This window comes from Neopelma chrysocephalum, unplaced genomic scaffold, assembly GCF_003984885.1.
Source record: "Neopelma chrysocephalum unplaced genomic scaffold, ASM398488v2 Primary Assembly neopelma1_158, whole genome shotgun sequence".
Classification (NCBI taxonomy): Eukaryota; Metazoa; Chordata; class Aves; order Passeriformes; family Pipridae; genus Neopelma; species Neopelma chrysocephalum.
In genome coordinates, this window is record NW_020897820.1 from 144,169 (window position 1) to 166,540 (window position 22,372).

A 22,372-nucleotide genomic window follows, 5' to 3' on the forward strand; every position below is an offset into this window, starting at 1 on the left:
TCCAGCTCTGCGCTCCAAATCCTGGGTTTTTATAGACTTTTCCGCTGAAGTCTGCTCCTGCCCGGGGCATGCCTGTGTAACCGCTCCTCTCTGCATTCCTCAGATTCCTCTTCCGCTGGAGACTGGATTGAAGACGGGGGTCTGAGGTCCCTGGTGGAGGAAGGAGGCGAGGAGCAGGAGGAGGAGGAGGTTTCCCTTGGACTCTAAGCCGTCAAACCGGAAAACCAAACCATGTCCCAGGTCATACGGAACCACGTGCTGCGTGTTGGACAGACTGTGTGTGTTCCCTCTCCGGAGGAAAGCAAGAGCCTGCACCCAGCGGGGTACCCGGGGTGCTCCACCCTGCCAGGCCAGTACGTCTACTACTCCACGGAGTCCTGGGCTGACCCCCCCTCCGTGGTGCACCCCAAGGCTCACCTGCTTCCTGGAGGGAGGCTGTACGGAGCCCACCCTGTGCTGGAGCATGTGGCTGTTCACACACAGGGGAAGGGGCAGCAGGACTCCTCCTTGGAGAGAGCCACTGCTCCGTGTCAGCCGAAGCAGGAGGAGAACACCAGCGTGGATCCTGAGGCTCAGCCAATGTCTACCTCCCTGGACATATCCATAGAGGCTCTCAACCGGATGATCCTAGAAATCGATCCGACCTTCCAGCCGCTGAAGGATCCGGCCCAACCTGCTGTTTGGGGTGACACTGCAACCACTGAGAAACAGGAGCCAGAGGCAACAGGTGAGGAAAAGGCACCACTCAGGCACTGGAGCCAGAGCAGCTCCGACCCAGTGAAAACCCTCTGCCAGGGGCAGCAGGAGCCCAGGGCAGAGAGGTCGGGCACACACCTGTCCTGTGGGCAGGACGAGGTCCTGGGGGGCTGGAAATGGGCATCAGGGACATCCCACACTGTTCCCAGTGGGATCGCTGTGGGGAGTTGTCTCCTGACGCCAGGGCTCCGTATTAAGGAGCAGGACAGGCTGTGTATCCAGGCTCTGCCTAATTCCACCACTTCCATGGCCCTGGTCTGATCACTGCTGACACGTCTCATGCCCAGCCAGCTCAGAGGGATCCAGAAGGGAACAGGGAAAACAGCCTTTGGTTCAATCTGATGTTTGTTTCCCTGTGTTTGGAGAAAACATTTCTCATTGGAAATGGGACTTGGGAAAACTCCTTTATCCCAGTTGTCACCATCAGTGACAGGCCCTGGGCTCTGGGTGCCCTGTGAGGACCCTGCTCCCCTCATTCCCCCAAGGCCAGCAGGGCCTTTCCCAGGGTCACACTTGACCCGTGGGAGCACAAGGATTTGCAGCCAGATTTCCAGGGCCCTGGGCTAAGGTACCGAGTGTTACACAACCATCCCATTTAAATGTTCCCAATCACTTTGCCAGGGAAATTCTTTTTCCAGGGCTTGTGCACTCCTCGGGCAGCATACCTGGCATAGGCAAGGCACCAGCAGCACATACCAGCCCGTTCCCTGCTCAAGGGTTCCCTACGTGAACCCTTGTGCAACACTTCCCTGTCATCCCTGCAATCCAAACTCTGACCTGTGAGCTGCTCCTGATCCAAGCATTCCTGCCTGGGCTCTTCTGCTGGTTTTAGCTGTTCAGCACCCTGTGCACAGGGCAGCCCCAGCAGTGCTGGCACTGCTGTCACTGTCCCGCTGCACCGGGGGTGGCTCAGGTGCCTGAGGACACAGACTCGCTGCTTCCCAAAAGCCTTGTTGCCTGTCCCTGTCTTTACACGTGGAAATACCTTGACAGTCTGTCCCCAGGCCTCTTTCCAGAGGAAGGTGAAATGAGAGGATGGTAAAGGCATGAAAAAAATTCTGTTCTCCCTGAGCCCTCCTGCAAACACGAGGATTGTGGGGTCGGGGGGAGGATGAGGTGCCTGTGAGGGTCCTGGTGCTCCAGCAGGGAACCAGACAATTCCAGGGCAGACAGTGTCCCTGCTTCCCCCTGGGATGGACAGAGTGGCCTTGCAGATAAAGGACTGTGACAAAGTGCAAGTTCAGCTCTGGCTGCTCAGTGCCTGGATCTCGGGGGATGGAGCCTGAAAAGCTTCACAGGTTTGAAAAATCTGGCTCCAAGAGAACACCTGGAATTCTGGCCACAAATGCAGTGAGAAAAGCCTCTCTTTAGCTTTCATTTTCTTTTAACAGCTCTTGGATTTTACACAAACTTCCTCCCACTGTGCAGGGTCTCTGTTCACCCACCTCCTCCCACTCCAGCCCTGCAACCTGTGCCCTGATGTGAGGGTGGCAGGGACTGACAGTGACCAGAGAAGTGAGATGGGCTTGGTCTTGGTTAGTGGAGCCCATGAGGAAGCTTTAAACATGACAAATGAGCAACAGGAGACACTTTCATGAGAGTCACAAATCCCTCTGGAATCTGCTGGAGAGGAGACGAGATCTCAGATCTCAGCTTGCGTGACATCTGAGCTCCGTGTTTGTGGCACTTTTGCCACTCCTCGATGCTGGAAAACTTGCCAAGGTCTTGAGCAAATATTTGAGGTTTAACCCCAGGTGATAAGAGGAGCCAAGGCGGAGAAGCAGGAGGGAAAAGGCCTCCTGAGCACGGTGTGCAGATGCTTGTCAGTTCTTTAAAGGACAATTAAACTCCCCATTTCTCTCTCCCCTTGAGGAGCCATTGACAAGAAGCATCCGGGCCAGGGGCTGGCTGTGAGGGTTTGTGTGCTGATACCGGGACACGTGGCCCCGGAGCCGCTCCCAGGCCGGGCGCTGGAGGTGCTGCTGCTGGCAGCCAGGCTGTGGAGGGGGAAGGCTGTGGAGGGGGAAGGCTGTGGAGGGGGAAGGCTGTGGAGGGGGAAGGCTGTGGCTCTGGCTCCGTCCTGGCGAGGTCCAGCTGATTCCCCACTGGGGACCTGCCCTCCCGGCCCACCCGGCGCCTCCTTGGCGCTGCCCGTGCCAATCCGACCCTGCTCCAGGGTTGGCACAGAGAAAGGACTCGGGGAGTAACTTTTGTACAGGCTTGTGCTTTTCCTGCTCATCCAGCTCCATGCCCCAGAGGTCTGGCTGTTCCTTGCAGTAACCAGGGTCAGCAGAGTCGACTGCTCTGCCTGTCCAGCTCCCGCATGGCAGGTCCAACCCGGGGGGATTGGGGTTGTCAGAGCAGCTTGTCTTTGCCGCAGCAAAAAGGTTTTTCCCTCTCCAAGAAACGCTTTTGAGAAGGGGAACTTTCCTGAACTCCGTGGCAGGGCAAGAACGAGGCGCTGAAAGCAAAGCTGGGCACGTCCAGACTGGAAGGGAGGTGCAAACTTCTGGCACTGGAGTGATTAACCACCAGTGCAGCTTCCCTGGGCGGGTGAATCCACCATCGCTGCGAGTGCTTAAATCGAGTCTGAGTGTTCCAGCCCAGCCAGAAATTATGGCTTTGTCCAAGGAAGCCAGGGCCTGACGTACATCAGGCACCTGGGGAGCCAGGCACACTCTGTCCTGGCTTTGAGGTTTCGCTTTCTCTGACAAGAGATGCTCTGCCAGGTGTGTTCCCATATCACTGGTGGCAAGCAGAGGGGCTGCACATGCCTGGCCTGCTCTGAGCACAAATGGAAGAGCAGGAAGAATCCCACAGCAGGGCACAGGCACAGAAACTGCCTTGGAAGTTACTTCCCTGGAGAGATTTGTGCAGGATGGAAGAAGGGAAGAGGGAGGAGGCAGCCCCTGCCTGGGGCTCTGTGCTTGCTGCCAGCATGGCTGGTCCCATAGTGGACACCAAGAGCCCTGTAACTGCCCTTGTCCCACATGGATTCCCTCTGCCTCCTGTCCCACCGCCACTCCAGCTGTACCTGGGGCCAGGTGACATCCCCCTGCTCCTCTGCCCAGGGCCAGGTGACATCCCCCTGCTCCTCTGTTCCCCCAGGGTGTGCAGGGCCACACTCCTGCTGCCCTGGGCACCCTCCAAACCTGACGTCATCCCCTGGGGAGCAGCCAGATGTTTTTCTCTTGAGTCAGGTACAAACAGAGAGGCTGCTGGAGGGAACACCCACCTCTGGCTGCAGGTCTCTGCAGGTCCTGGCTGGGTAGTGCTGGTGAGGGGGGTCTAAGCAGCCAGACGTGACCGCAGGTAACCCCCCTTCCCTGGGAGCCTGCCAGCACTGGGGGGGTCAATGCACTCTGGGGTCTGTGAGGAATCAGCCCCCAAGGGATCTCAACAAAAGGCGTGGGGGTGCCCCCTGGAACCCCCCCCAGCCCTTCAGGGAGTGAAACCCAGAGCCAAAATTCACAGCAGGAAGAGCAGACACGTGTCCCCCACGGAGCTTTATTAAGGAACACAATTTGGACACTGGATTTCTAATAACCTCCTCTCTCTCCCTGCAGACATCAAGTACATAGAGCTGACACCAGGCAGAGCCACGGGGCCTGAGCTGCCACAGGGCTCCCCCAGCCCTTCGGGCACCCCCTTCTCCAGGTCCCCCCAGACCAACGGCTTCCTGACCCAAAAAGGGGCACTCGGGGGCAAATACAGCACCAGTGACTGCGTGGTTTTCTCCAGCCCACCTGAACCCTCGAGCTCCCAGTCAGCCACCCTGAGCTGCAGCAAAGCATCCGAGAGCATCACGGTGCCCCGGCAGTGCACGGCCGGACACACGGACACCGCCTCCCTCGGCACCTCCCCGGGCTGTGACAACCTGCTGAGGCCTGTGCACGTGGTGAGGGCCCAGCAGCGGGGCAGTTGGGTGTCCCAGCTCTCCACAAGCCCTGGCTCTGACACCAGTTACATCCTGGGAAGGTAAATGCCACCTGTGCCCCAGCCTTGGGGTGATGGGGGGGATGGAAGGGGCGCAGGGCTGGGCTCTGAGTCCCTCACTCCTCAGGCTGGGGTTGACAGAGCTGGCGCAGTCCCTGGGGTGGGCTCTGCGTGTCGACACCCCCCTGATGTTCTCTGCTCTTTGTCCTTCTTGCAGCAGCACCCACTCGCTCCACAACGAGGACTCGGATGCTCCCACCGCTGCCTGCCCGTCCCCCGCCAGCTCCCTGGGCAGCCCCTGCTCCCCTTCCCCTGGCATCGTGTCTCACTCCAGAGAAGCTTTTGGCCAGAGGCCCCCCCAGCCCAGGGCAGGCAGCTCCCCCAGCAGCAGCTCCTCCACAGCCCAGAAGGGCCAGGCCAGCAGCTGCCCCCCCTCCATCCTCCCCTCCACAGCCGACATCCCGGTGCTGTTGGTGAACGGGTGCCTGGAGCAAGGAGATGGATCCCCCCAGGCGGCCAAAGCCCCCCCCAGCTCTGCCGTGCAGGGCCCCCCTCCCGGCTGCAGCCCGGCCCCGAGGCTCGGGGGCCTCAACAACGCGCTGTCGGCTCCCGCGCTCTCCTGCGTCCCGGACGGTGAGTGCCAGGGCAGGGCTGGGGTGGGAGCTGCAGACTCTGGCAGCTGCTGGGAAAGGGGTGCAACCCCCATTTTCCCTCTGGTTTAGCTGTGGATTATAAACATGAAAGGCAGGAGGTCCTTGCTGGAACTGGAGCTCCTCATTTTGTCCCCCAGGGCTCCGGGTGGTCTCCAGCTCAGGGCTGGTGACCCTGGATGAGCTGCACCCTCTGCCCACTGGGGTGCTGGGGCATGGTCTCAGCAGGCAGGAACTCTCTGCTCCCTCGAGGAAGTGCAGATACACCTATTTATAGTACCTGAGAGTGAGAACCACCATTCTGCCCTGTCCTCGTGGTTTGTGGGCCCAGACCAGGGTCGGGAGGAGGGGTTGGGGCTCCTGTTTGCTCTGAGGACACCAAAAGGTACAGGAGTTCACAAGGTCCCTCATTGAAGGGCAAACACTGGGGCTATTGTTCTTTGGAGGAGATGAGCAGAGGCAGCTCTCAGGGCAGAGGGTTTTAATTGGGATCCTTATGGGAATAGCAGGAGGGTGTGTGGGTCAGATCCTGGGCTGGTGTAAAGCCCACGGTCCAGTGCATTGTGCAGGGCTGGGCAGGCTGGCACTGCCAAGGGATTCCATGTGCCCCTCTCTGCACTGCATCACAGCCTGCCAAGAGAGATAATTACATGGAGAATGAGCCATTCTGAGGAGTGGGGAGGAAAGGATTCAAAAGGATTGAAAAAACCTTCAGCCCCGACCAGCCTGAAAGAGAAATGTCTTTGCTGGGCTCTGTCACCTGTGGAGGTCCTGCAGGTCCCTGCTGGCCTTGACACCATGGGGTCTCTTGCAGGTCCCCCCAGGGCTGGGCAGCCCACCATGAAGTTTGTGATGGACACATCAAAGTACTGGTTCAAGCCGAGCATCAGCAGGGACCGAGGTGAGGCAGTGAGGGGCTCCAGGGGGGTGATCCCACCTCGGGCTCCTCCCTGTGCCCTGGGATGGAGTCCTCCCGTGTCCCTGGGGACTCACTGAGGGTGATTCTAAACCTACTGGGGGCTGATGGGGGTGGAGAGACCCTCTTACTCCGAGGGGGACGACTCAGAAACACAGGCTGTGCCACAGCCCCTCTGCAACCCCCTCGAGCCCAGAAAAGCTTCTCCTGCCCCTGTGCTGTCCCACAGCATGGCCTGGGCAGGGCCTGAGTGTCCTGGGGACCACAGAGACCCATGAGACCGAGGCAGGGCCCTGCAGGAGCACAGTTGGTGCTGCACAAGGGACATGCGCGTCCTTGGCAAATGCTCCGGAGTCTTTCCTGCTGCTGCCAAGGAGCGACTGCCCACAGAGCACAGGATTGGGGAGGTCCCACCTGTTGTGCTTGGCTGAGCCCCTGCCTGTGCTCTGACAGCAATCCAGCTGCTGAGGAACAAGGAGCCAGGCACGTTCCTGGTGAGGGACAGCACGTCATTCCGGGGCTCCTTTGGACTGGCCATGAAGGTTCCCGGCTCTCTGTCCGGCAGCCAGACAGGTACAGGGACTCGCTTGGAGATGGGGGGGTTCCTTTAATGGTTTAACTGAAACTGGGCAAACTGAAGCCAGGTGAGAAGCAACAGGATTCTGGTTGTGTGGGAGACATTGACGGTGTCTGTCGGTGCCCATCCCACCCCTCACAGGGGCTGGCACCACCCTGGCACCACAGAGAAGCTCTGGTGATGCCCTGGGATGGGCAGGGGTGGGCAGGCACAGGTAGGGGTGGGCAGGGGTGGGCAGAGGAGGGCAGGCACAGGTAGGGGTGGGCAGGGGTGAAACAGCAGCTCTGGGGCCGGTGCTGATGCTGTTTTTGGTCCCTCTTGCAGGGGATGACGGCAGTGACCTCGTCCGGCACTTCCTCATCGAGTCCTCCACCAAAGGGGTGCACCTGAAAGGGGCCAGCGAGGACCTGTATTTTGGTAAGGACAGTGCCATCACCCACAGCAGCCCTGGCAGCCCCAGGAGCTGTTTCCAAACCTCCTGGCAGCACCGGGGTGAGCGTGTTGTACACCTACCAGCACGGGGACCCCCCAGCCCCCAGTCCTGCCTGCACTTCCCTGGCAGTGAGATCATGGCAGTAGGAAAATGAGCTCCCTGGGACACTGTTGGGGGGTGGAGGCAGGTGGTGGGAGGTTTCAGGCACCAGCCCCCCCCACAACTCGTGGCTCTGTGTTTCAGGGAGCCTCTCTGCCTTCGTCTACCAGCACTCCATCACCCCGCTGGCACTGCCCTGCAGGCTCAGCATCCCCACCCGAGGTAGGTGCCGGGACAGGGGGGATGCTCCAAGGGGAGGGGGGGAAGGTCCTGAGGTGGGGAGGGGGCTGAGCCACCCAGGTGCCCTGCGAGGGGCTGCTGCCCTGGCTGCAGGCGGAGCAGGGACCTGCAGAGCTGCCCTGAGGACAGCACAGCAGTGACCCCCTTCTGCTGGGGGTGAGGGTGGGCGAGGGAAGGAGGAGTGGGGAGATCAGAGGTGATTAGAGCCGGGAGAGGGGGGTGGAGGACAGTTAAGTTAATTACTGCTCTAAGCCCCTGCAATTAGAGCAGTCCTGGGCCTCTGTGAGATAAGGAATGACCAAAGAGGTGACCAGCACAGCCCTGCCTGTGGCATCACTGCTCCTGCTTGTCCTTCGTGCAGATCTCGCTGAGGGAGAAGACAGCCCAGACTGTGCTCCTGAATCCATGCTGTCCCTGGCAAACAGAACTGCAGGTGAGGGCATGAACCTGCACTGCTGCCCAGCTGGCAAGAGCTGGAGCCCTGGGCACGCTGTGACAGCAACAGGTCACCTCCACACACTGGTGGGGCCCCGTGTGACATCCCCCTCCAGCTTCCCCACCGGGCTGGGGATACCCACAGGATCTCCCCACCTCCTCCCCAGCCCCTGGGCTGTAAGGGAACCTAGTGTTTTTAAGGAAAGGAGATTTTGGGTCCTCAAGATACTATAGAACACAATTCCTGAGGTCACAAGGCTGACAAAAGGCCCCCATTTCCCACAGTTTTAAGTAGCTCCTGATTTTTAAGCCTCTCCCCTGACGGGCTTCAGTGGGGATTGAACATCTGGAGCTTTAGGAGAGGGATGGGGCAGTCGGGGGCTGCTTGAATTGCTGAGGGAACCTTATGGGGGGCACGAGGGCACTGCAGAGCAGGATGGGAGGGGTCTCTGCACCCCAGCCTGGGTGAGAGCAGAGAGGGAAGGGCAGGAGACCACAAGGATGGGTCACGGCACAGGCCGGGGAAGCGGGAACGGCTTTGTTTTGCTGGAAATTCTGAAAAATCAGTTGGCAAGCTGGAAAGTTTAGTTTGACCCAGAGCAGCCCTTTAAACAGCTCAATCAGCCTGAAATGTCATGTTTTAGGTTGGCCTTCAGCCCTTCGTTGGCTTGGGGTATTTCTGCTTTTCATTAAAGGAAATATGTAATAAACAGAAAAAAAAAAAGCCCCAAATGTGACATTTAGAAACGGGAAATTAAATACTTTGACTTTTACAACAATTAGTGCAAAGAATTAAAGTAAACCAAACCAAATTGGTGAAGAATTTCTGAGTCACCGAACCTTTTAATTTTCGTCAAAACAAACCCGACCCGGATTCCGTGTGAGGGTTCTGCAGGATGATCCCTGGGACCCAGCCCTGGATGTCACCCGTGCTGAGCCGGGCTCTGTGCTGTCCTTGCAGTGTGCAACGTCCTGTACCTCAGCTCGGTGAACGTGGAGAAGCTGACGGGAGCCCCGGCCATCCTGAAAGGCATCTCCTGCACCCTGGAGCTGGAGACTCTGCCCACGCCCACCCTGGTGCACTTCAGGGTGACAGAGCAGGGCGTCACCCTGACCGACGTCCAGAGGAAGTAAGAGCCCAGGGATGGGCTGCAGGGGCGGCCGAGGGGGGCTCATGGAGAGGCAGCTCCCCCGTGCCCACCCAGCCCCCCTCCTTGCCTCCCAGCCCCAGGAAAAGCTGCCCTGCTTGGACAAACTCAGATCCAGGGATGGACCTGGCCCCTCGTTACAGTGCAGGGCTGTGCGTGGCAGCACCTCAGGGGTGGGATGCAGGAGGCAGCTGGACCCAGGGTTGGGATTCTGGGATGCCATTTGGGACCCCCATTCCCCAGCAGCCGTGACAGGGCTTGGATCTGCATGATCCTGTTCCTGCCTCGGCCCTTCCCTCCCATAACCCTTCCCTCTCCTCTTCCAGGGTGTTTTTCAGGAGACACTACCCCTTGGCTGCCATCAGGTTCTGCGGGATGGACCCTGAGAACAGAAAGTGAGTTTTGGGCGGCCGTGCCGGTCAGAGCTGCCTCCTGTGCTCCCTTCCCTGCCGTTCCCAGCACCTCTGCACTGCTTCAAATCCCAAATCCCAAAAAACTGCCCTGGGCGTAACACACCAGGGTGGATCTAAACATAACCCTTGGCTTTGCAGCTGATGGAATGAATTAAACATCAGCCTTTGAGCAACTCCAATTCTGTTCTTCCCTCAGGTGGCAGAAGTACTGCAAGTCCTCCAGGTAAGACCTGCACGGGGACCTCCCGCATGGAGCTGGGGGCTGGAATCTGGGGGGAATGATGCTGCTTTGGGAAGCAGTTGCATTGCAGAACATCAAAGAATCAGCTTAAAAATGAAGAGAGGATTCAACAGAAGTTACCATGGTGGCCGGGTGAGGGGTGGGACTGGTGGGTAAAGTTTTAGGGTGGGTTTACTCTGTAGGTTTGGGTAAGAAGTTTGGCTGAGCCCCGTTCTCCACATCCCCTTGTGCAGAACCCCCCCATCCAAATCCCACAGCCTTTCCAGGGACTCACACTGGGCTCAGGAAGGGAGTTTATATCTGGCTCTACCTTGTGCTCAAGAATCTTTTCACGGAAGCCTTGCCAGAAATGCTCCTCCCGGCTGCTTGGCTTCCAAGGAAACGTGATTGGGGAGCGGGCCAAGGTGGAATTGTTGGAACTGGGGTTTGGCTTTGTGGCCGGGGCTGGTCTCAGCGTATTCCTTCAGATTCCTGGATGCAAACTGAATAAGCCTCTCTCCTTTTTTCAAAGAATCTTTGGGTTCGTGGCCAAAAGCCAGACAGACTCGGGGAACCTCTGTCACCTGTTTGCAGAGTACGACACGGTGCAGCCGGCATCGCTCGTCATCGACCTGCTCCGTCAGCTCCTGCCCGGCCCGTAGGGATGGGATCTTGGGATGCCCAGGGCTGGCAGCTGCTCCTGCATCACTGCCGAGCTTCTCCTGCTCCCCTGCTCCTGCTTCTGAGCTGCATTTTGGCAACAGCTCGTGTTTATACTCTTTTTGTTATGTACCATCACGTCAGAAGTCTCAGTTAGAGATTTTCAGCTCTGGTGGGATGAGTTGCCCATGGGGAGCTGTGCTGGTCTGGGACAGAGCGGTGGGATGGGAGCTGTGCTCCCTATGGAACCACAGCCCCTCACCTGGCACCTGCTGTCTGCTTTGCAGGGCCCCAGTGTTCTGGCTGAGGTTCCTACAGGCCATGAGGGACCCCTGTGCTCGGGGCATGCAGGCTGAGGCAGGTCATGGAGCTGAGCTGAGCTCCCACTGTTAGGAACTCGGCCCTGACCCCCCCCAGTGCCACGGGAGGGGAGGTCTGGGGCAGGCAGGGGGGACTAACCCCCTGAGTAGCACCAGAAGGCAGCTTTGCAAATCAAACTGTATAAAAATCACCAAGTCCTGCTGGAAACCTGCTTCCCTGCAGGACCGAGAGGCATCCGCGGGCGGGAATGTCAGAGCAGCGCATTTTTCCCTGTGCTGGGAAATTCTCCTGCCCTTTTTCGCAGAGCGGGGTTACGGGCGGGCTCGACCTCCCGGCACCGCGGAGAGCTGGGAAATAAACGGTGACATTTTCATGACAGTGAAACATCGGGTTTTTGGAAATGACTGGCCTGAATTTGGGCCAGCTCCTCGGATGACGTGCATTGGCGCGGCCTCGAGGAAGCCGATGCCGACGTGATCTGCAGCAGCTGAAGAGTCGGCTCGCGCTGCAGCTCGGAGCAGAGAGCGGCTCCGAGGCCACCACACTGTCACCTTCCTTAGATCTCGCTTACCTGGGGCCTCTGCACTGGTTTTGATTTCAGACCCCGTGTTATAAACCCACGTAGGGGTATTTCCAATAAAGCAGTGGAGCGTTTATCCTGCACAGACACCGCAGGGATGTCAGCAGTGGAGACGCTCACTCTGCTCTGGAACAGCCAAACAGATGCATCCATGGCAGAGGGTCCCTCTCCTCCAGCCAGGCTGTGGAGCAGGTCCAGCTGGAGCAGCTTCTGGCAATGACCGAAACAGATATTGGGGTCACTGCGGGGGGAGCACATGGGGCCCTGGAGCTCTGGGAGGAGACCTGAACAGCTTTGTGCCCCCCAGACCCTTTGCCCCAAGCTCTGCTCAGCCAGAACCCAGCCCTCTGGGGTGGGCTCAGGAGCCAGTCCCAGGGATCCTTGTGTTTCTGCCGCCCCCACTGTGCTGCAGGGACCCAGCGGAACGTGGGACTCCAAGGTCATGGGCAGCTCAAGCTGTGGGATCCCAGCCCTGGGACCTCAGGGCAGGTCCGGGACCCCCAGGGCTGGACTCTTGCGGTTATCACGATGCTGGTCAGGATCAGCACAAAGAGAACGGGAACAGGCAAAGGCTTTGGCTCCATGCGGTGCTTTGAGAGGGTCGCACTGCCCCCCCGACCCCGGCCAGCCCTGGCAGTCACCGGCACAGGGCCGGGGCGCGGGGCCGGGCTCCAGGAGCGCTGGCGTCGGCCCTGGTCCGGCGGCCGATGTGCTGTTCCAGCAGATTTCTGGGCTGCCTGTGTTGGCTGCGGCCGCCTCCGGCCCCGTCCCGGGGGTGTTTGCACAACCCCAGCACCGCGCGGCTCCGGTAACCGGAGCATCGGGCTGGCGCCAGCCCCGGGTGGCACTGCCGGCCCCGGGAGCCACCGGGCAGGGACCCGGAGAACTCCTGTGCCGTGACCGCGGGCAGCACCGGCTGCAGACGCCGGCAGACAGCCGAGCTGCTGTCGGGGGTGCCAGGAGCAGCGGGAGGGGTGCGGCTGCTGCAATTCCCTGACCTGGGCATCTCCCGGCTGCATCCCGGCACCCTCCCGAAAACGCCGAGCGAAGCCGGTGGTGCCCGGTGCAGTCCGGCACCTGGGCATGTGCCGCGGGCTGCGGCTCGCCAAGGCCGGCGGCACCGCCTGGCCTCGAGCCCGTGTCCCTGGAGCAGCCCGTGCCCGTCCCTGTCCGACCCTGAACTTTGAAGCCCGTCCAGGGTCCCCTCCCAGCCTGGCGCCGTCTCCGTGTCGCCGTGCGGGGCTGACGGTGACAATCCTCCCGGTGGCACCGGTGGAGGCTGAGCTGGGAGTCATGAGGAAGCAAGAAATCATTTGCTTCCCTGCTCGTGAAGCTCTTCCAGAGGCTTCAGGGCACCTGGGTTTCCAGGGCTGCTGAACCCCAAGCCCAGCACAGGACCAGGAGAGCAGGTCCTCGGGCAGGGGTGGCGAAAGGAGCCTGTCCCCACACCAGTGGGATCCCACAGACCCTTCATTCCTGCTCTGCCTCCCCCCTCTCCCATTATTTAAAGCCATAAAAAATAAACCACACTCAACAGAAAAACACCAGATAACAGGAAATTAAATATAGTAATTACCTTTTTTTCTTTTTGAGGATACAAAGGTTCAAGTGTACTGTAAAAGGGTCGGTGCTACACAGGAGTCCAACGGGACGGGCTTGGCCCAGGAGGGACGGACAGGGACCCCTTGGGCATGGGGGGACACACTGGGGATGGGGGACACTGGTACATGGTTGTGTGTAAATACAGCCCTAAACTACAGGAGAGACACTGCGAAACACTGGAGCCCTCCAAGCAGGACACAGAACGTGCCTTGGTGCACCGGCATTCCCAGGAACCCCCGAACTGGGAAAGGCTCTGCTGGATCTGCTCTGGTGTGGGCAGAGAGGGGCCCAGTGGCCAAGGTCACCAGGCTGGCACTGCCACCACACCCTGTGCCCCACCACGGGACTGGCACCATGACTGGCCATGGTCCCCAGCAGCACCTCCTGCACCCTGGGAAACCCATCCTTGGCACAGTGGCACTGGGGGGACTGGGAGAGAAGAGGGGCAGGGACCCCCCTCCCCACCGAGGACTGTCCTGGTAAATTGACTCCGTTTAGAAGTTGTGTGTGAGCAGGGCCACAGGCAGCCAGGGCAGGCAGGGATCCAGGGGGTGCCAGGGCAGGAAGGGATCCAGCAGGGCACAGGGACAACCAGGGCATCTGGGGGTTGCCAGGGCAGGCAGGGATCTGGCAGGGCAGGGGGTCAGGCAGGGATCCGGGGGGGTGCCAGGACAGGCAGGGATTTGGCAGAGCACAGGGGCAGGCAGGGAGGGGGTCAGGAGGGCAGAACGTTTCACTAAAACTGAAACATTTTGTTCCCATCGGGGGCCTTGGCCAGGGCAAATCTACATGGAAAACCAAAAGCTTCCACTGAGGCCATGGAGGTCAGGAAGGGTTCAGGAAAGTCCCCTCCATCTTTGGCACACTTGCCACAGCATTTTTACATGAAAAATTTTCAGCCCAGCTTAAAGAAAAGAGAAGAAAAAAGAATAGCTACAAAACCAGTGACAATTTCTCAGCTGAGAACTTTGTGCTGGTGAAATCTGCAGATCCCATCATGGAGACATTCCAGAACCCTTCCTGGTTTTGTCTTGTTGGCCAAGCAGAGAAGACAAGAGCTATTGCCACAGTGCCCTGGTCCCTGGGGTTGGAGAATTCCAGCCTCGGGGCCACATGGTCACTTTTGAAATCCCACCAATGGCATTTTTTTAAATATTAAAAAAAAAAATTGGGGAAGAAACTAAAAACTCAGACCAGAAGCTCTTCCTGTTGGGATGCATTTCCTGGACCTCCCTTGTCCCCCCCACCCTCCCCTCGGACTCAATGCCTGTGAGGACCATCCTCGTCCCAGGGATGGGACAGGGGGAGACAGGATGGGTGGGGGGCTATGTCCCTGCACGGGGAGCAGGATGGGGCTGGGCTGTGGGGATGAGGGGCTGCAGTGGGGAGGGGAGGGTCTCTTATTGCTCTGTGTGGCCGCGCTGCCCATCACACACACACACTTTGGGCGAGATGCAGGCAGGGAGGGCGGGCAGCAGTGGGGGCGTCTCTCCATGCCCCCCGGTCCTTGCCTGGGCAACCTCTTGCTGCCAGGAGGGGCAGGATGAGGCACTTCTCCTGCTGCCCACGCAGAGGTCTGGCATGCATGGCCTGCCACAGCACCCCACGGCGTCGGGGGCTGCCCAAGGGGCCGGGGTGAAAACCAGGGGGGCACCAGGGGGCACCGGCAGCAGCGTCGAGGGTGCTCCCCACCAGCTCCACTGGGGCAGGCCGACACCAGCCCCCGGGGCAGCATGGTCCAAGCTGTGTCCCTGTGGGATGGAGGGGCCGCTGGCACGTGCCAGGATCCCCAGCAGTGGCGGGTAGTGGTCATGGCGCAGGTCGTGGGCAGCCCGTGGCGCAGAGCAGCACAGTCCAGAGTGCACCCTGGGGTGCCCCGGCACCAGGGCCCCGCTCGGCGCTCACAGCCCCTCTCCTGCTGTCCCTGGCAGCCGCTCGGCGCGGGGCTGCCGCAGTCACGCTCACATGCTGTCTGCCAGCTGGTGACAGTCCAAGTCCCCCTTCAGCTCCAGGAAGCCCGGCAGCTTCACCCCCGTCTTGCGGTCCACGCACCAGCACTTGCCGCGCTGCCCGTCCAGCGCCGGGTGACACTGCGGGGACAGGTTCGGGGAGGGACACCTCAGGCCGGGTGGGCTCTGTTGTGCCCTGTCACTGCCCCATCCACCCATTTCCCCCTCCCAGCCTCACCCCGGTCCTACACAGCGCCCCCGCAGCGGGTGAGAGCCCATCCTACCTGCTTGGGGTGGAAGTTGCCGTTGCGGTCGCAGTTGGGGATGGGGATGACGTACAGGTCCTCGTGGGTGCGGGTCTGCGAGGCCGCCAGCCGCTCCAGCGCCCGGTGCAGCTCGCTCTGGCACGAGCCCTGTGCCTGCGGGAAGGAGGGGCTGAGCCGGCCGTGGGGCTGCCACGTGCCCCCGCCCCAGCGCCCCGGGACCCCCATCCACCCTGCCCTCCCCAGCCCTGCCCCTGCTCACTATGGGCCGCGTGTCCTCGCGGTGGTGAGGGCTCCCGCTGCTGCGCATCTTGTTGCCGTTGTTGACCCTCTTCGCCTGCTGCTTCTGCAAGCACTTGCGGTCGTGGATGCTGCAGGGGCTGAAGCTGTTGTTGGGGTGGTCGATCTCCTCCTTCTCTGCAGGAACACAGACCGAGGGGGCTCAGTGCCACTGGCACCCTCAGCAACAACAAGCAGCTGGTGCTGCCGGACCCCACATCACCCTCTCCAGTCCCCAGAGGTGTCACCCCGGGCCCTGGGTCCCCTTCTGCCCCTGCCACTGCACAGGTCTGAGCTCCCCGCAGCACTGGGAAAGACTCCTGGGAGTTTTTCCAACTCATTAGCCATGATTAACAACTTATTGCCATGTGTCTGTTATTGTAGGGTTGCAAATGCACACTGTGAGTGCTGGGCAGTGGCTCCAACGTGCTGGGTCTGGCTGTGTCCCTGCCAGCCATGTGCCACCAGGCACTGCGTGCTCGCCCACAGCACTGGAGCCATGGGGCTGGAAGGTGACCCTGGGATGCACAGTCAGGGAGCCCCAGGAAGCCCCCCGCACCCCCAAAAAGCTGCCTTTGAGGAGGTGCAGCGGGAATGGGGCACTGGGGTGGTGCTGAGCCCCCGCCAGGCCCGGGGCGGCACCGGGCGCCGCGACCGGGAGTGGAGCCGCGCTCTGCCGCGGGGCACGGCCCCCGCCAAGACATGAAAGAAGAAATTCCTGGAATAAGAAAGTTAATCTCCCACGGGGCTGATCCCGAAAGGCGGCGCTTGGCATCCCCGCCTGCGCCAGGAGCGCAGCCAAGCTGCCGGCCCAGATGTTGGCAGCTGGACGGAGCGTCATGAGACGAGTGCTCGGCGGGACTTAACTTTCAGAAAGCTGCTGGTTCCTCTAGTCTGAGGCCCGTTTACACTCTGTGGAGGGAAGACACCCCAGGAGCTGAGTCCCACCTGTGCTCAGAGTTGAGTCAGGCACAGCCCAAGCAGAGTTTTGTCCCCCAACCCATCTGGGCTGTCCAGGGAAGCAGCCAGGGCTCCCTGCCCGAGGTTATCCTGGGGTTGGGCTTAAACGAGTCAGTATTGCGACTGGCAGCAGGGAAAACCTTCCCAAACCAGGCGGGGAGGAGTCACCATCAGAGGTGGCACCCAGGGGCTCACAGCACCAGGACAGGGGCTACCGGGTGATGCCCAGCACTGGCCCTTCCCACAGGCTGGCAGTGGGGTCAGAGCCACAGCCTCCTGCCCACCACATCCTCCCAGGATCTGGGCTCTGGTCTCCCTTTGGCACCTCACGCCGTGGCTCCTGCAGTGCAGGGCTCCTGGCCCAGCTCCTGGGGGCCTGGTTAAAGTCCACAGCAAAGCCCCAACCAAAGCCCCCTCCCTCGTGGGTGTTATTTGCTTTTTGCTTAATCTGTCCACTTTTTCCAGGAAATGGCTCATGCCCTTGAAATTTGAAACACGAACCCAAAGAGACCCAAAGGACCCTGCAGAGAGCAGTGCCAGCGCCAGCTCTGACGGCACCAACCACGGGGCTGTGGTGCAATGCTGGTGGCAGCGCCCGGCCGGGGCCGCGGGGGCTCAGGCAGGGATGTTCCTTCCTTCCTTCCTCTGCATTTCCATGGGGACACACAAGGAAGAACTGGGCAGAAGATCTGGCACCGGTGGGGACCACTGTGCTGAATTCCTTGCACCTCCACACGCTTCTCCCACACCGTGGAAAGGCAGGACAGGGAGGCACCGGCACTGCCCGCTCTGCCCCCGCAGGGGAAGCCCTCACCGATCCCAGCACAGCCAAACCCCCCTCCTTCCCCCGCCAGACTCCTCCAGAGCATCGAATCTCCCGGCTTAAATAAAACCAGATGCCAATAACATTTTCATAAGGTCACATGAAAATCCGGTGCCTCCAGGCTGCGAGACGGCTCCTGCCAGCGCTCGGGACCCGCGGTCCCTGACATGCTCCAGCATCCCTCCCTGCCACAGGGATCTCTGCTGTCCTTGGGGTGACTGTCCCTTGCTAAGTGACACACAGCAGCTCAGGGAACCTCTTGCCTGCCTGGGACCAGAAAAGGCCTCACACTCAGCAAAAAGACATTGGAAAAGCAACGTGTGTGGAACCCGGAGCTGCCGCCCGCCACCCTGCCCTGGTGCAGCCCAACCTGCCACCTCATGCGTGGCCACCACGACCCTGGAGGGAGAGAGGGAGGGCAGGAATGGGCCCTACTTGACAGGGCTTTTTAACACTCAGATATGAGTCTGCTCAGTTTGGGATGGAACTGGGTGCCAAGAGGATGGGAAGGGGTGCTCCCCTCGCTGGCCACGCAGACCTGCCACCCATCCCGGCAGGAGGAGGATTCCTGCCCGGCCTGTGGACGGGGGACACAAACGAGTCATTCAGCGTCGCCTTCAATTAACAGGAGCTGCAAATGAGGTTGGTCACGTGCCGAACTTGTGATTCACAGCCCTGAGCCCGAGGGAGCGGTGAAGGGCTCCGGCTCCACCGCGCGGATCCTGTGGGAGCAGAGCCCGGGGCAGCCAAAGAAATCCCGGGACTCTGTGTGCGTGTCCCTGGGGAGGTACAAGTGTCAGAGCTCCAGCCCCACTGCCTTCTGTGCCACCAGTCCCCTGTGAAGGATCCCACGTGCCTCAAGGGACAGAAGGGACACATCCACGTGTCTGTGGCCGACACGGCACATGAGCCATGGTGACCCCAGCGCCCTCCATGTCCCCATCCAGTACCCTCAGTGTCACCTGTGGGTGGTCCTGGCAGGGCCTTGGCAGCACCAGCTCTTGGCTCCCAGAGTGCTGGACTTGGCAGGCACTGGCACAGGGAGGGCTGTCCTTGTCTTGCCAAGCACTGGTCCTGGCGGAGTGTGGGGACCCAGGTATGGGTGTGCCAGGGGCACCGGCACCAGGCACCTACTGCCCCCTGGGCACCTCCTGCCTCAGTTTCCGATGTGGGCCCCATGGAAGAGAGATTGGGATGCAGGAGAGGGAGTGAGGGATTCAAATGCAGATGATGATTCCCCACAGATGATTCCTTGCCAGGAGCAGCACTCAGCCTGGAGAAACCAGAGCATGGAGGAACCTCCACCCCAGGGAACAGGTGGGACATGGCAACAGCCTCACCTGACTAACTCCAGCCTGCCCTCCCTGCCTTTGCGCTGTCCAGCCAGGGCTCAGCCACCGCCGTCCCTCCTGGTCACAGCACGCAGGAAGGAAACAGGATTTGTCCCATCTTGCAGAGACCACACGGGATGAACACAGCTCCCATAGGGTCAGGTTTTCCCAGACAGAAGCATTTACCCAGCATTAAATCACTCGTCATGTGTGCTGGAGAATATGTCCTCACCTCCTCCTGGCTGCCACACACAGGCTCAGTCACCACCAGCCAGCGGCTGTGCCGGAAAGCCATGGCTGGGACCTCCTGGAGCTGGCCCTGGCACAGGGCTCTGGCTGAGGAGTGGGATCCTGGAGCCAGACAGAAGCTGGCAAGGGCTGGGAGAGGGAGGCAGGGACAGGGCCCGACACAAGGTGCCCAGATCCACAACCACGGGAGAGGGTCAGGAGGGCAGCCACCCACTCCCTCGCTTCCTGAGAGTCCCGTCCCATGGGTGCTGCGGGTCCTGGGTGAGCAGAGAGGCTCTTTGCTGCCGCTGGAGCCAGGAGCCATGTCCAACCCTTCGGAAAGCCCAGCCTCAGCCCAGCCCCCCGATCCCAGCCTCTTCCCTGGAATGCGGAGCCCCCCGGACAGAGCCCCCAGACAAAGTGTTTACTGTACGAGCTGTGCGTTAACCGCTTCCCGACCGCCGGGAACGCTCCCGGCACCCGCTCAGCCCCGGGGCCACAGCCACGGCCGGGGGCACCTGCTCCCTATGGCCCTGCCCCCGAGAAGGCATTTAATTCCCTGCTGATTTGGAGGGGATCCATCAAAGGCCAGGGTGCCCTCGCTGTGCGGGAGTGATGGAGCCTGCAGCCCCCAGCCCCACACCCCCACTAGCTCTGGGCTGCTGGAGTGGGTCAGAGACCCACAACTGGATGTCCCACCAGACCGAGCGATGTGCTGTGGGTGTCCTGCCCGCATCCCACCGAGCTGTCCTGGACACGGGGGTTCCCAGTGCCCTCTTGCCCATCCTGCCACCTGTGACACCGCCGGCCATCGCGGTGCCCGGTGGGTGACCCGGCTCCCACGGCCACCCACCCATCCCCAGCCAGGCCAAAACACCGCGGGAAGGAAGGGAAAAAATGCGAGTCTGTTTCCTAAAGGCTCTGGGAAAAAATGTTGCATTACACGGGGCACAGCCAAAACCAACAGGGCTTGGCAGCGCGGCGCAGCCCCGGGCCAGGGAGCCCAGACAGCTCCTGCAGGATGTGGGATGAGGACAGACAGGCAGGGCAGGGGGGCTCTGCAATGGACCCCATGCCAAGCACTCCGGGAGAGCTCCTGTCCCTGCAGGGGGGCAGTTGGAGGGGCCCATCCACGAAGGGCACTTCTCACACTGGGGATACTGGCAGAGCTGCCATGGACCAGCCATGCAAGGAGGGAATGGAGCTGGATCCAGCCCTCACGGTGGATAGGGACAGACACTGCTCTAGTCCCTTCTGCCCTACAGGGAGCTCCGGGTGACTCCGCGTGGGGACCTGGGGCCAGGCCAACTCATGGATCATCCCGTAGTGGGATGCTGCTCCCCAGCTTCAGGGGACATGGTCCTGGTCACAGCCTGCAGGATATGAAAGGGGGAGCATGGCATCCAGACCCATGGATGGACCAGGTCCCCACATTCATCCCCCAGGAGAGGCCCCATTCCCACAGTGTGACCTGCACAGCTCTGGGCTGGACTCCAATCCTGGCCCCCAGACCCTGCCCGAGCACCAGGGGGATGGCAGGGGGCCACAATCAACACCTGCAAGAGGGTCCTGGGGCAGACAGTCGTGGGCAGAAAGTACAGGAAGCAGCTCCTCCAGCCTGGCCCTGCCTGCACCCCACTGTCCTGCCCGGACAGACACAGCTCCCGGCAGAGCCCAACACAGATCCCGGCCGGACCTGCCTGCGAGGGAAGCAGGTGCCCCAAGGCCTCTTTCCTGTTTCCTCCCGGCAGTGCAGGCAGAGCTCCCAGCAGCATCCCAGGGAAGGGGCAGCGCAGGGGCCTCTGTGCAACAGGAGCTTCCCTAGCAGCTGGGATGTGTCCCCAGGGGCTGTGGGTGTCTGCAGGACTCCAGGCTGCCCCTTGGTCCAGGGGCACGTTGCAGCCAGAGGGGCAGAGCAGGTGGTTCCCCACTCCAGCACAAGCAGTGCCACTTGGCCGTGGCACTGCTGTGTCCACAGTGGGTAAGGATGGCACAAACGTCAGCCACGTGTACCGGGTCTCCTGCAGCTCTGCTCCCTCCCTGGGACACACTCCCTGCATTCCCATCCCTGGGCTGTCCCATCCCATCCTGCCTCTTAGGGTCATGGAATGGTTTGCGTTGGAAGAGACTTTAAAGACCACCTACTAGACCAGGTTGCTCCAAGCCCCGTCCTGCCTGGCTTTGAACACTTCCAGGGATGGGACATGCAGAAATACTCTGGGCAACCTGTGCCAGTGCCTCTCCACCCTCACAGGGAAGAATTTCTTCCTATCATCTAATTTAAATCTCCCCTTTTTAGTTTACAGCCCTTCCCCTTGCTCTGTAACAACCTACCCATGTAAAAGTCACTCTTCATCGTTTTTACAAGCTCTGTCTAAGTGTGGAAAGGTCCTTGACGAGCCCCGTCCCGCAGCTCCAGCTCTCGTCGGGTGAGCAGGGAGCGAACTGGTGCCAACGGGGGGTTGTGCCACTACCATTGTCAGGGAAAAGGACCCCCGGGCACCCACCCCGGGCACCCACCCCGGGCACCCACCCACGGCCGCCGCTCCGCCGCCTCACCTGGGGGGTGGAGGCTCTCCTGGATGGCCTCGACGTCGGCCAGGTCGGTGCAGATGCCCTGGCCGTGCATGAGGGTGCGGAGGGGCCGGGGCTCTCCGCGGGGCGGGTAGCAGCGCAGCCCCGCTCCGCAGCGCGCGGTGTACACGCCGCAGGGGGTTCCGCGGGGCAGCGCGCAGGTCGCGCAGCACCCGCAGCCCGGCTCCCGCACCAGCTCCGCGCAGCCCTGCGGCGCCTTGCACCGCGCCAGCCGCTCCTCCGAGCACGGCGGGCACTGGATCGCCTCCTCGCCGCCGCCCGGCCGCGCCGCCGCCGCCAGCAGCGCCAGCACCACCGGCAGCACCGGCAGCGCCGGCAGCCCCGGCCCCGGGCGCATGGCGGCCCCGCTCCGGCCCCGCTCCGCGGCGCTCGGCTGGCGGCGGGCGCGGGGCGGCGGCGGCCGCTTTATGCGGCTTTATGCGGCCCCTGGCCACACCTCCCGCCGCCGCCACCGGGGCCACCGGCGGGGCCGCCCCCGCCGCCACCGGGGACCCACCGGGCAGCGACGCTCCCCCCCGGGCGGCGGCCGCACCGGCACCGGCGGCGGCTTCAGCAGCGGGGCCACCGGCGGGGCGGCTCCGGCGCCGGGCAGAGCGGAGAGCCGGCCCGGAGCCCTCCCGGCCCCGCGCCTCTTCGCAGACCACCCGTCGCCCCGACACCCTGCCCGGTCCCGAGAGCAACGGGGATAAACTGGGGACACACACACACACACACACCGTGCGGGGCTGCACCGCGGGGGATGCGGGCAAGAACCCCAAGGTGGCTCCGGACGCGGGGGGCCGCGGCGGGAGCAAAAGCGTTGCTGGCAACGGAGCGTCCCGGGCGGCTCGTCCCCGGTCTGCACGGGACGGCCCCGCCGGGTCCCCGCGCCCACCTGGCCCCGGTTCCCGCACCCGCGCCCCCCGCGGCCCCCGCCCCGCACAGCCCGAGATAGGTTGAGGGCTGCCGGCACCTAGTG

General features: G+C 61.5%; 2 protein-coding genes across 2 annotated transcripts; one reads left to right on the forward strand and one right to left on the reverse strand.

Moving 5' to 3' along the window:
* The first annotated feature begins 231 nt into the window (after nucleotides 1-231).
* On the forward strand, nucleotides 232-11,180 carry TNS4 (tensin 4). Its single transcript, XM_027701508.1, has 12 exons — nucleotides 232-727; nucleotides 4,323-4,734; nucleotides 4,910-5,325; nucleotides 6,157-6,243; nucleotides 6,712-6,831; nucleotides 7,160-7,252; nucleotides 7,512-7,589; nucleotides 7,969-8,040; nucleotides 9,004-9,172; nucleotides 9,517-9,585; nucleotides 9,800-9,826; nucleotides 10,356-11,180. The coding sequence occupies exons 1-12, from the start codon at nucleotides 232-234 to the stop codon at nucleotides 10,483-10,485; spliced, it is 2,169 nt and encodes a 722-aa protein (XP_027557309.1). The 3' UTR covers nucleotides 10,486-11,180.
* Nucleotides 11,181-12,943: 1,763 nt separating this feature from the next.
* On the reverse strand, nucleotides 12,944-21,789 carry IGFBP4 (insulin like growth factor binding protein 4). The gene is made up of 4 exons (XM_027701509.1): nucleotides 21,379-21,789; nucleotides 15,461-15,615; nucleotides 15,220-15,354; nucleotides 12,944-15,076 (listed from the first exon to the last, which is right to left on the reverse strand). Exons 1-4 carry the CDS (start codon nucleotides 21,749-21,751, stop codon nucleotides 14,948-14,950), a joined length of 792 nt encoding a protein of 263 aa, XP_027557310.1. The 5' UTR covers nucleotides 21,752-21,789; the 3' UTR covers nucleotides 12,944-14,947.
* Nucleotides 21,790-22,372: the final 583 nt, after the last annotated feature.

What these genes read in the sequence shown, in the direction of transcription:
- TNS4 (XM_027701508.1), top strand. Translation starts at nt 232, where the DNA reads ATGTCCCAGGTCATACGGAACCACGTGCTGCGTGTTGGACAGACTGTG. An exon ending in GAGCATCAGCAGGGACCGAG is followed by an intron (nt 6,244 to 6,711) that starts GTGAGGCAGTGA and finishes GTGCTCTGACAG; the next exon opens with CAATCCAGCTGCTGAGGAAC. An exon ending in GCTCAGCATCCCCACCCGAG is followed by an intron (nt 7,590 to 7,968) that starts GTAGGTGCCGGG and finishes TCCTTCGTGCAG; the next exon opens with ATCTCGCTGAGGGAGAAGAC.
- IGFBP4 (XM_027701509.1), bottom strand. Translation starts at nt 21,751, where the DNA reads ATGCGCCCGGGGCCGGGGCTGCCGGCGCTGCCGGTGCTGCCGGTGGTG. An exon ending in GCGAGGACACGCGGCCCATA is followed by an intron (nt 15,355 to 15,460) that starts GTGAGCAGGGGC and finishes TCCTTCCCGCAG; the next exon opens with GCACAGGGCTCGTGCCAGAG. An exon ending in GCAACTTCCACCCCAAGCAG is followed by an intron (nt 15,077 to 15,219) that starts GTAGGATGGGCT and finishes CTGTCCCCGCAG; the next exon opens with TGTCACCCGGCGCTGGACGG.